This window comes from Pteropus alecto, unplaced genomic scaffold, assembly GCF_000325575.1.
Source record: "Pteropus alecto unplaced genomic scaffold, ASM32557v1 scaffold98, whole genome shotgun sequence".
Lineage (NCBI taxonomy): Eukaryota > Metazoa > Chordata > Mammalia > Chiroptera > Pteropodidae > Pteropus > Pteropus alecto.
Window position 1 is genome coordinate 2,201,898 of NW_006443570.1, and position 11,688 is coordinate 2,213,585.

At 52.4% G+C, this 11,688-nt stretch overlaps 1 protein-coding gene and 1 non-coding gene across 2 annotated transcripts in view; both read left to right on the forward strand.

Moving 5' to 3' along the window:
• Positions 1-9,515, forward strand: part of MED24 (mediator complex subunit 24) — a 22,256-nt gene extending 12,741 nt beyond the window's left edge. The window contains exons 13-28 of the mRNA XM_025041722.1: positions 8-44; positions 330-416; positions 862-973; positions 1,479-1,621; positions 2,151-2,188; positions 2,640-2,722; positions 3,097-3,275; positions 3,390-3,489; positions 3,681-3,856; positions 5,736-6,000; positions 6,408-6,589; positions 6,756-6,846; positions 7,199-7,289; positions 8,221-8,301; positions 8,634-8,782; positions 8,963-9,515. Coding sequence (XP_024897490.1) covers positions 8-44; positions 330-416; positions 862-973; positions 1,479-1,621; positions 2,151-2,188; positions 2,640-2,722; positions 3,097-3,275; positions 3,390-3,489; positions 3,681-3,856; positions 5,736-6,000; positions 6,408-6,589; positions 6,756-6,846; positions 7,199-7,289; positions 8,221-8,301; positions 8,634-8,782; positions 8,963-9,079 — 1,931 coding nt within the window. The 3' untranslated portion in view covers positions 9,080-9,515. The remainder of the gene's footprint in view (positions 1-7; positions 45-329; positions 417-861; positions 974-1,478; positions 1,622-2,150; positions 2,189-2,639; positions 2,723-3,096; positions 3,276-3,389; positions 3,490-3,680; positions 3,857-5,735; positions 6,001-6,407; positions 6,590-6,755; positions 6,847-7,198; positions 7,290-8,220; positions 8,302-8,633; positions 8,783-8,962) is intronic.
• LOC112473457 lies at positions 2,458-2,561 on the forward strand. Its single transcript, XR_003044021.1, has one exon. It is a non-coding gene; the product is annotated as a small nucleolar RNA SNORD124 (small nucleolar RNA).
• Positions 9,516-11,688: the final 2,173 nt, after the last annotated feature.

Here is an 11,688-nt window from a genome sequence, read left to right on the forward strand (position 1 = left end):
TGCTGAAGCTCACCCTTGCTGGACAAAGCTGACCAGCGCTGCAAGTACGAACTCCCCTGCTCACCCTCCCCACTCTACTGGAAGGTGTTCTGGGCTCTTCCACTGCTCTTCTGTGCCAGATAAACCTCAAGGGACTGTCTCCTTGTTCACTGTCCTTGGCAGGAGCAGGAGGCAACAGCCCCGTAGTGGCCAAGTGCCCGAGCCCCTCTACCCTCTACCTTCCGTCTGGCGCTCCAAACAGTCATCATCCTAAAGGAGGGAGGATACTGGGCCGGGACCCATTGCTCTTGGTCTGTGCCCAGTCCCCTCATCATCTTTTTCCCTCACAGCTGTGACTTTACAGACTTCCTACTCCAAGAATGTAGAAAGCAAGGGCTTCTGTCTGAAGCCAGTGTGAACAACCTTATGGCCAAGCGGTAAGTGTGAGCCCCCTAGGACCAGTTCAGGGACCCTTTGCCCTCCCTCTCTCGTGTCCAGACTGGGCTGCTGGGTGCCTTTTCCTCTCCCGTGTAGAGTTTAGGTTGCAGGTGACTGGCACCAGGCCTAGGGTTACCAGGAATAGGAAACACTGATTTCTGTAGACCAGGGTTTTGCTCTGTTAGATTCTGCACTCTTAACTCTCAGCCTCCTTTGTGATCAAAGCCAAAGTTATAAATCTTCCTTCGATTTTAAACTTTCAAAATAGATGTAATAACCAATGACAAACTGAAGCAATTGCAATATTGGATACACTTTCATAAACGTCACCCTGACATCAAAGGTTCTTATGTGCCTCCTACCTTCACTGTGCTCTGCTTCTAGGGAGCATATCAAGAATTAACCTTTATTCCTCTTCTCTTGGCCTACTGGTTATGGCCACAGTGCAGTAGACCGGGAGCATGCACCCCAGCCAAAAGCAGGAGAAAACGCCAACATTCAGCCCAATCCTGGGCTGATCCTCCGCGCGGAGCCCACTGTCACTAACATCCTCAAGGTGAGTGGGCCCTTCCTTCACCACCAGGATCATCTCTTCCCGTTTTCTAATTTTCCCTCTATTTCCAGATAAATAAGCGAGGCTATACACCTCTCTCTCTGCTGGCTTTTATGCATAGTTACTTTGGAAATAGAGAAAAAGGGAAGGCAAGGGAAGCCAGCATGGAAAACTAATGTTTGTTTAGCATCACTTGTAAGCCAGGCACTGTGGTAGGTGCTTTCACTTAGGTTGTCTCATGTGGAAACAATGGAGACTCATAGCAGTGACATTGCCCACCTCAACCTCAACCCCAACCCCAGCTCCATCATCCCAATTTAGTTGAGAGGAATGGATCGGAGAGCAAGGATAGATTTTAGGAACTGTTTTTCGGATTGGAATCAGAAAGACATAGATTAAATTGCAGGTCACGGTGTACTATTTAATGGAGACAGAGAGACTGTGGCTAGGCTGTATCTGGGGGGGTCTTCAGTGTTCTTCAGGACTTGATTTCCTGTCGTGTCCCCAGACGATGGATGCAGACCACTCCAAGTCCCCAGAGGGGCTGCTGGGGGTCCTGGGCCACATGCTCTCTGGGAAGAGTCTGGATTTGTTGCTGGCTGCAGCTGCAGCCACTGGGAAGCTTAAGTCCTTCGCTCGGAAATTCATCAAGTAAGGAAGGCTGAGCTCTCGACCGGGGTCGGGGAGGTGTTCCTGAAGGAGGAATTAACAGGATAGGGATGAGCCCTGGGGTCTAGGTCTCTCCATACATACCCAGGCCAAAGCAGAGCATCCCAGCTGGAGACTCTGGGAGGGGCCCAGTTGTTTGGACATGAAGCCTCTTTTCAGCTGAGGATAAAGTGAAGGCATTTGAGGAGGTAACAAGACATTAAACAGTTGGTGTGGAGGGATTTGGTGTGTGTCCAGTTATTAATCATGGCCTCTCAAATTCTGTTGACTTTTTTTGGTTGACCTGGAATTGGATATGTAGAATATTGTTCTATTCAGCAAGCCATCTTCTAGGCCTTGGAAATCTTTTAAAAATAAGTAAGAGGTCTTTGTTCTGTAGCCATGGTGTTCATTTTAAGTTTAACATGTAATTCCGACTCTACTGCCTCTCCGAGTGGGTGTTATCACCCTGACCCAGCTGTTGCTCAGCCCTTGCCCTGATTGATGTGACTTGTTTCCATTCCTTCCACAGTTTGAATGAATTCACGACACACGGCAGTGAAGAAAGCAGTAAGTCAACTCTGCGATTCCCCAGGCCTGGTCGACACTGAAAGAGGGGTGTGGACGGAGAGCTCGGGATGGAAAAGGGTGCCTTCGCTCATCCTGGGAGGCTGTTTTCTCCCCTGAGCAATGACTGATGAAGCTTTTGGGGACACTTGAGAGAGGGCAATGCTGGGAAAAGGCTTTCTCCGTAACCACCCCTGTCAGTCTCTCTCCTCCTTATGATTTGGTTGGATATTGGCAGGCGGGGAGGATTGAAGGAAGGTATCAGGAGTCTTTGATTCCAAGGAAGGGATGATGTCCCAGTTGAGACTCAAGAAAAGGATTCTGAGCCTCAGAGCTTTGAAAGAGCCACTTGGTTTCTGACCTTCCTTGAGGTGAATCCTGATCCCCTCCCAACCCAGACAAGGGCATCAGGCCCCTGCTCTAGCTGCGGGCTCAGCCTTTTCATTCTTCACAGCCAAAGCAGCCCCAGTTCGAGCCTTACTCTTTGACATCTCCTTCCTTATGCTGTGCCATGTGGCCCAGACCTATGGCTCAGAGGTGAGTGAAAGGAGAGCAGGGGGATTAGGGGCACTAAGTGGGCGGAGCAAAGGGGAAGAAAGCAACCAGTATCTCTCCACACCTCACCCCTTACCCCCTTTCAGTCACCCAAGTCTATTACTTGTGCAGCTATAGAAATCAGGTGCCCACCCAGGAGAAGTCAATAGATGTCTCCCTGGTCACATCCCTAATCCTTCAGTGCCACACTCACACTAACCACTAGGTGGCAGCATAGCCCTCGTCATTCTCATTTAGACCAATTTATCCCCACTTTTTCAGGCTAGGAAGGGAAAAGCAGTGGGGGCAGGAAACTGAGGTGCAGGGTGCTGTGCTATCCTTTCTCGGCTGGTTACCCTTCCCTCCTTTTTTTCCAGGTGATTATGTCTGAGTCAAGCACAGGAGCAGAGGTGCCCTTCTTTGAGACCTGGATACAGACATGCATGCCCGAGGAGGGAAAAATCCTGAACCCTGACCACCCCTGCTTCCGGCCTGACTCCACCAAAGTGGAGTCTCTAGTGGCCCTCCTCAACAACTCCTCCGAGATGAAGCTGGTGTCAGTGGCCTGGGCTCCTACTCCAAGGGTGGTGGTGGGGACAGCACCAAGTCCCTCTCAACCCATTTCATGCTCCCCTGTGGTGATTTTTCTCCTGCCTTCGCCCCCTTGCAGGCAGATGAATTGGCACGAAGCCTGTCTCAGCATTTCAGCGGCCATCTTGGAAATCCTCAATGCCTGGGAGAATGGCGTACTGGCTTTCGAGTCCATCCAGGTAGCCCCACCTTTCCAGCAACCTTCTCTTTTCCTACCCAGGTAAAGGGAAAATCAAACTTGTGGTGAAAAGAGGTGTGGAATGTGGCCCAGGACTCCACCTGCTACACTTAGCTGCCCTCAGAAGACGGGGATAGTGATAGCCGGGGGACGGGAGATAGTGGCCCCAGTCACCGCTTTTCCCTCTCTCAGAAAATCACAGATAACATCAAGGGAAAGGTGTGCAGTCTGGCGGTGTGTGCTGTGGCTTGGCTTGTGGCCCACGTGCGGATGCTGGGACTGGATGAGCGTGAGAAGTCGCTGCAGATGATACGCCAGCTGGCAGGGCCACTGTATAGTGAGAACACCCTGCAGTTCTACAATGAGAGGTCAGTCACCCGGCCCCTCCCTTCTGGAACCCCGCAGGTCTGTCGTGAGAGGTCGGCACCTCCAGCAACCAGTATTTCCCTCGTCTTTCACCTTCCTGAACATGCTGCTCACTTGCTCACTCACTTACTCACTCACATTCTTACTCACATATTCACTCGCTGACTCAGTAACAGTTAGTGTGTATCTCTGTGCCGGGAGTGTTTCTAATCCAGGATCTGCGTGTCCCATAATACAGACCCCAAACAAACCCTCAGGGAGGTCCAGTTCTGTAGAACTAGCTTGCCAGAAGAACAAAGTGATTATCCTAGTGTGTCACTGTCTAGGAACTATGAGCCTGTCTGTAGATTTTGTAGGCTTTGGACCTACCCACCCCACCTTACATACCCTTACATCCTACCTGACTTTTGTGACATTTTTCTGCCTTGGCTTTTCAGGGGCTTGGAGAATCTCCCTGGTGACTTTAGCTATGTTGAGTTCAGTGGTATTGGTTCATTTACCCATTCAGTAGCTTTTTTTTTTTTTTTACTTGTGGTAAAAAAATTCATAACACAATTTTCCATCTTAACTATTTTTAAGTGTACAGTTCAGTAATGTTAAGTACACTTACATTTTTATGAAACATCTTCAGAATTTTCATCTTGGAAATCTGAAACTCTGTACCTATTAAGCAACAATTCACCTGTTTCTCCCTCCCCCCAGCTTCTCATAACTTTCATTCTGCTTTTTATTCTTATGAATCTGACTATCTTAGGTGCCCTATGTAGGTGATATTATACAGTATTTGTCTTTTAGTGATTAGCATATTTCTTTTCATATAATATCTCCAAGGTTCATCCGTGTCATAGCACAGAATTTCCTTCCTTTTTAAGGCTGAATAATATTCTGTTGTATGTATATGGCATGTTCTGCTTATTCATTTATCAGTCAGTGGACACAGGGGCGTCTGCCATCTCTTGGCTGTTGTGAATAGTGCTGCCATTAACATGGCTATGAACCAACTGGTGAGTTGTGAGTGATGACTCACAAGGTAGCCACTAGGATTTCTTAGAAGGGAGAAGTGGAAGATTGAGCTGAAATGAGGGTGAGGAGGATCCATGAAATCTCATCTCCTCTTTTTCTCTTGCCTCCTTTCTTTCTTTCCTCATCATCTGCCTCCCAACAAGTAATGGAGTGTTTCCTCTCCATTCTAAGTACCCCGATTCCTATCTGGGTGGGGAGTAGTGGGAAATCTGTGTCTTCACCATGTAGGTGGAAAAAGTGGCTCAGAAAGTCACAGTGACTTTCCCAGAGCCACCTAGCATTCCAGGAGCAGTTAGCACCCAGACTTAGGTCTGTATTCACGGTCGAGGACTCTTCATGAGAAAATCCCTGGATATACATTTATGTTTTCCCAGCTACAGAGGGCCAGGAAGAGGCCTATGGGGAAGACTTTGGGCCCCTGTCCTGGAAGTAACAGTTTACTTTGGGAGGAGGCCAAGGCTGGGCGGGGACACCCCTCAAGCACTCAGCCCAGAGGGAAGTGATTGTATTTATTTATGTCAGGATTGGCAGGGCTAGGCCTGGGGGATGGCAGAAGATGGAGAGAGAAAATATGAATATATTGCTGGAATAACCGGGGGGAGGAGAGCTCCCCCGCAGTAGGCTTTGTGTCCAGCAGGTCAGAGTACTGCCAGGAGCAGAACTGGTAGAGTCAGGTCTGCTAGGGGTTTGCGGATTCCTCTTGTCTCCTTCCTCAGCGTAGAATGGGGTTAATTCCCCAGAAATATTTCCGTAATCCAAGTCCTGGGAAAAGTCTGGCCTAGATATTTTTTCCTCTCTCCAGCCTGGCTCTTGAACCCAGTGTTGCCTGAGCTTCAGGTCCTCTTCCCCCTCCCCCAGGGTGGTGATCATGAGCTCGATCCTGGAGCATATGTGTGCTGACGTGCTGCAGCAGACAGCTACACAGATCAAGTTCCCATCCCCGGGCATGGACACAATGCCCTACTGGAACCTGCTACCCCCTAAGCGGCCCATCAAGGAGGTGCTAACAGACATATTTGCCAAGGTGCTGGAGAAGGGATGGGTGGACAGTCGCTCTATCCACATCTTTGACACCTTGCTGCACATGGGAGGCGTCTACTGGTTCTGCAACAACCTAATTAAGGTACCCGGGGTGGGTGGGTGAGAGCCAGAACCATGGGCTGAGAGAGCAGGTATCTCAGGCTCCAGGAGACATCTGAGAAAATACCCTATAGGATGAAACTCAGTCCCATCCTCTGACTTCCCAGCACTCAGCCTGGTCAGCCAGGCCTCTCTGAGAGGCCTCTTAAATGCTGCGAGAAGATTCCTAGGAATACAGAGGCTGGTCCTGGCCTGGAAAGTTCCTGGACTCTGAGGGGAGCTGCCTCCTCAGGTAGCTCTGGCCAGAGGCTCCGAGGCAGAGGGAAGGCTGGAGCAGCAGCTGGGGTTCCCTGCGTACCTTCCCGGAGAGCCGGGCTGGAGTGGCAGGGATGTCAGAGCGCCACAGTCAGGGCCCCTAGTTCCTAAATCCCCTCTCACCTGCCCATCTAGGAGCTGTTAAAGGAGACGCGGAAGGAGCACACTCTGCGGGCAGTGGAGCTGCTCTACTCCATCTTCTGCCTGGACATGCAGCAGGTGACACTGGTCCTGCTGGGCCACATCCTGCCTGGCCTGCTCACCGACTCTTCCAAGTGGCACAGCCTCATGGACCCCCCTGGGACTGCTCTCGCCAAGTAGGATTCTCTATAGAGCCTCAAGTCCCTGCAGCCCCGAGTTGGGTGCCCTTACCTGGGGTCACCTAGGGAAGCTGGGCTGTGCGGAGGCCCTGTCAGATGGGGCCTGATCACCATTGGCACAGAAACCCCCTTTGGGGCCCCTCTGATTTTACTTCTTTTCCAGGTTGGCCGTCTGGTGTGCCCTAAGTTCCTATTCCTCCCACAAGGGTCAGGCGTCCTCCCGCCAAAAGAAGAGACACCGTGAAGACATCGAGGTAGGGGACTCCTCTGTTCGCTTGTTCATATGTTTGTGCAGCAGACATTTCCTGAGCCCTTTCTGGTAAGAGGCTCCTTCCCAGGCAAAGGCAGTTAGGTACCTCCCTGCCCCTGGGTAGCCTGTTAGTCACTCGTCTGCAGGGTTAACTGTGTGAGTGGATCTCGCGAGGCTTGTTGAAGGGGGTGAGGAGAGGGACTGAGACGCAGAGGGAAGACAACCGCGCTGAAGATGCTGACTGAGGCCTGTATGGACTTGGCACTTCCCCACTCCCATCTGCGCTCAGTCCTCTTACCCGGTACGGGAATTTGGGGGATCGAGGAATGGGTGATCATGAGTCTCCTGCCCTCCAGGATTATTTCAGCCTCTTCCCCTTGGATGACATGCAGCCCTCGAAGCTGATGCGACTTCTGAGCTCCAATGAGGAAGACGCCAGCAGTCCCAGTGAGTGGGGCGGGCTGCTCCCTTCCTTGGAAACTCCGGCCTCAGTTATTTAGCACTGGTCGGCAGCTGTGGGCATCCTTGTTGGCCGGTCAGAGAGAGTGTGGCAGTTTGTCCCATTTTGTTCCCTGTAGGCTAGTGCTCTGTACCCCTGGAAGGACCAAAGGTTACTACTATGAGTCTGCCCCTCAGGGTTGAGGGTCCTTTGCCTGGATCCAGTCCCAGCCTGGGGCACACTGCTGGCCCTTCCCAACCCCTTACTTACCCCGAGGTGGAGGCAATGATAGGCTACCCAAGGGAGTTCATTGCCTTGGGCACAGTCTGTGCTGTTGACTCACCAGCTCTGACTTCCCTTCCCCTGAAACAGGCCCTGAGGCTTGGAGCAGGCCTGGGCTGGGACTTGGGCCTGCTCCCCACTCTTCCTGCCTGAAGAGCACCCCCCGTCCCCTACCCAACTTCCCTAGATGTTGTTACCTCTTTTTTCCAAGGGCTCCTGTGGCATTTAATTTTTCCTGTTTCTAGAGATTTCTTCTGAGCCTGGAAGTTTCTCTGAGGCCTTTTTAGTTACTAGGGAACCAGCTCTGTGCTTGAGCAGAGGAAAGGTGCTGGGTCTGCCGCCCACAAACCCTGTGACCTTTGGCTAGGTGCTTAACAAATCCGAGTTCTTGTTTTCTTCATCCATAAAGTGGACGTGGGAGGATTAAACAGCTTAGTCCGTGTACAGCCCCCAGATAGGCACCTGGCGCCGCTCGCCAGTGTGTGTTCTCTCTCACCTCCCTGTGGGGATCTCTGCATTCTGGCTCCTCTGCGACTCTGGATCCAAGGACCTTCCCTGGGCAGGCGCTTCACACCTGATGGGCCAGGGCTTCCCTGGGAAAGGTGGTTTGAATAGAGGAGGCTGTTTCCTTAGTGCTCCCTCCGTTTGGCCCCACAGCTGACCGGTCCATGAGCAGCTCCTTGTCGGCTTCCCAGCTCCACACTGTTAACATGAGAGACCCACTGAACCGAGTCCTGGGTGAGTCCTCCCACCCCCACCCCTGAAACGGCAGCTAAGGCCTCACCAGCTGGCAGCGGGCCTCCTGCTGCCCTCTGCCACCTCTGCCACATCTCCCCACCCGTGTCCTCCATCTCACCTACTTGCTGGCTCTCCTGTCTTCCTCAGGCTCCCATTTAGCACCTCTTCTGACTCACCTCCAGTTTTCCTTTTACATTTCCTCTATTTGACAGCCCCAGTTTGGGGGGCATTCTTAGTACTTGCTTTTTCCTTTTCAGTCCCTCCTCCCAGAGTCTAACCTCTTCTCAGACTTTCTCATGGAATTCTTCTCATTCTCCCCCCATCCCACACAGCCAACTTGTTCCTGCTCATTTCCTCCATCCTGGGGTCTCGAACTGCCGGCCCCCACACCCAGTTTGTGCAGTGGTTCATGGAAGAGTGTGTGGACTGCCTGGAGCAGGGCAGCCGAGGCAGCATCCTGCAGTTCATGCCCTTTACCACGGTGAGTGCTTCTTGTCAGGAGAAGGCTAGCCTCACCTGCTAGAGCAGAGGGAGTCAGCATGTTTTAGCAGAGCTGAGAGTTTAGCGTCTAGCCCTCAGAGCAGGGAGGGGGCCCCCTTCTTCCCACGACATCGCACCCACCACGAGGTAGCCCCAGTGAGCAGCTGTCTGTCTGTGGCAGGTATCGGAACTGGTGAAGGTGTCAGCCATGTCCAGCCCCAAGGTGGTTCTGGCCATCACGGACCTCAGCCTGCCGCTGGGCCGCCAGGTGGCTGCCAAAGCCATTGCTGCACTCTGAGGGGTCAGGAGTGGCCGCAGGGGCCCTCTGGGAGGGTCTCGGCCACAGGCACTTCAAGAGAGAACAACGAGGGAAGATGAGACATCATTGCTCATATCCACATGATGTAAGAGCCCTTTGTTAGTTTCCAGATCTTTCCCCTGTCCCTGACTTCTAACCTTTAAGACGTCTCTCAGTCTCTCTCTTTCATAATTTCCTCTCCCTACTGCCAGTACCTGAAGCGTGTGAGCAGCCCGATTCCGTTGCTCAGGGCAGTCTCGCCACCACACCCCCTCCCGTGCACCTGCCCTCTTCCAAGAGTAGATTTACCTCTGAGGAACTTTATAGATACAGAGTGTGTATATGTATGTATATGTACGTTTTATTTTTTGTAATATATGAGGGAAGTTCACCTCAGCTCACTTGTAAATAAAGACCTTTGTGTATCCCTTTGTAAGTGCTGCCATGCTTGTGTCCGACGGGGGTGAGAACAGTGTCTTGGAATCTCATTTGCCGTGGCCGGGGAAGAGGCTCATCCTGTGCTTGAGAAGGGATAGAGATGGGCAGAGGCCTGGCCTCAGGGTCCATGTCCGTCCCCTGAGTAGGGGCAGGGAGGGCGATGGGAGCAGTTTCCCTTCCTCGGTCCCGATTTGGGAGATAAGGAGTCAGCACCAGCCCGTTGTCTACCCCCACCCCCATGTTAGACCTACACTAGAAAGGGTGAGGTTTTGGCTAAAGGCCCCACTGGCGTTGGGGTAGGGTGTCCTGTTCTTCTGATGTTTCCTAACCCCCAAACCCACCCAGAGTCTGACTAGCCTGGAGTTTGATCTGTCCCCCCGAAGAGCACTGGGGGCATTGAGGGGCAGGAGCCCTGTTTAACCCTGCCTGGCCTGCCCTGCACGTCTCCAGGCCTGATTTCCTCGTGGCTGGCCTGAGAGAGATGACCCTGAGCCAGACACCTGGGAATTGCAGCCTGGCTCAGCCAGACCCTGCTTTCCAGGGAGCCACGTGGGGAAGGAATTGAGAGGTGATGAGAATGGGGTAAGCCTTGGGAGGGGGAACGGGACCGGTTGGCCATCTGGACTTCCCTGGGTCTGGGGGCGGCACCTGGGAACCGCAACTATATTGAGCTGAGAGCACAGAGAGGTATACCTCAGACCTGAGGTGTGAAGCAGCCCCTCCAGTCTCCACACCTCACCCCCTCCCTAGCTGTGAGCTCAGCCTCTTCAGCCCAAGCGCTGAGACAAACAGGATAGTGGCCGGCTGGCATGAGGCTGCTCCCTGCTGGATCAGAGGCAGAGCTGGACAGGGGAGAGAAGTGTAGAGCTTGGAATTTGAGTCCCAACCCAAGTTTTCACCTTGACTCAGTTTCCTAATCTGTACAAGGCACTTCCTGATTCTATCTTCGTGGGCACCTGTGAGTGTGGATGGGCTAGAGAGTTCATGGAAGTTGGTAAACCGACCAGCCCTATGCAAACACTAAGTGCTCTCTTGCTTCAGGCCAGTGTCTACCTTTGTCTGGACGGTTAAGGATCTCCCCCAAACCCACACACTCTCCTCTCCTGGTACCAGTAGTCCATTTGCCTTCTGTCTTTCCCACTAGACTATGGCTCCGTGAGGGCAGGATCATGCCTGCTTTGTTCACCACGATATCCCTAGCACTTAGCCCAGTGTCTGCACAGAGTGGGTGCAAGATAAACACATGCTAAAGGAATGAACATTTATGAGCCTGCTTCCTCCCTGCACCTCCTCTTCCCTGCCCTCTGCCTTTGACTAACATTCAACTCCCTGCCCCCCAACCCCTGGCCAGGTACCAGCTGGATTCAAGAAGGAGGAAAGACATTTATTGGAGACAAACACTTTATTATGAAGCTTGGCTACAATGAGAAAGTGGGGGCAGAAGTGGAGAGTGAACAGTTGAACTTCCCTCTCACACACCCTTTCACATAATCCTCCCTCATCTTTTCCCGCCCACATTCCCAGTCCCTGTCCAGCAAGGCAGATACACGACCATCTGCCCAGCCCTAAGCAGTCAGAATTCTGACCCTGGTGGGCGTGGGGCTTTCACCACAAGCCTGTGGGTGACTCTTAGGGCATCCAGAAAAACAAGAGATGTCAGTGATGCCTTGGCTCCCAGGGGTGTTAAAACATGCTCCCAAAAACCGTTAAAGAGAAAAATTCCCCAATGAATTTGTGGGACCCCAAGGTCAAGCCTCCCAACTCTGGCTGCCTCTGCTGGGCTTCATGACTGTGGGGAGGGGACGTGAGAAAAAGCAAGGCCTGGCCGACCTGACGTGCAAGCCAAGCCGAGGCCAGAGCGAGGGAGGGATAAGAGGACCTAGCTAGGGAACACTGCTGTTTAAATATTAAACAGGACTGTCTTATCTCCCACGTGGGAGACTTCCTGATGCTTCCAAGGGCCCTAAGGTGGGTACCCTCGAGGTTGGGGGTTCACTGCGGCTCTTTCCAGTGCCCAACACAGTCACAGGAGTTAATACTTGGTATTTACCTATCTACCTCCCAGTCCAAGGGACAGGAAGACAGGAGCTTTTTTCCCTGCTACAGGCAGGAAAATGAGACTTGGAAGTGGAGGGAAGGACCCAGGAGTCTGGGGCTCCTTTCCACTCTTT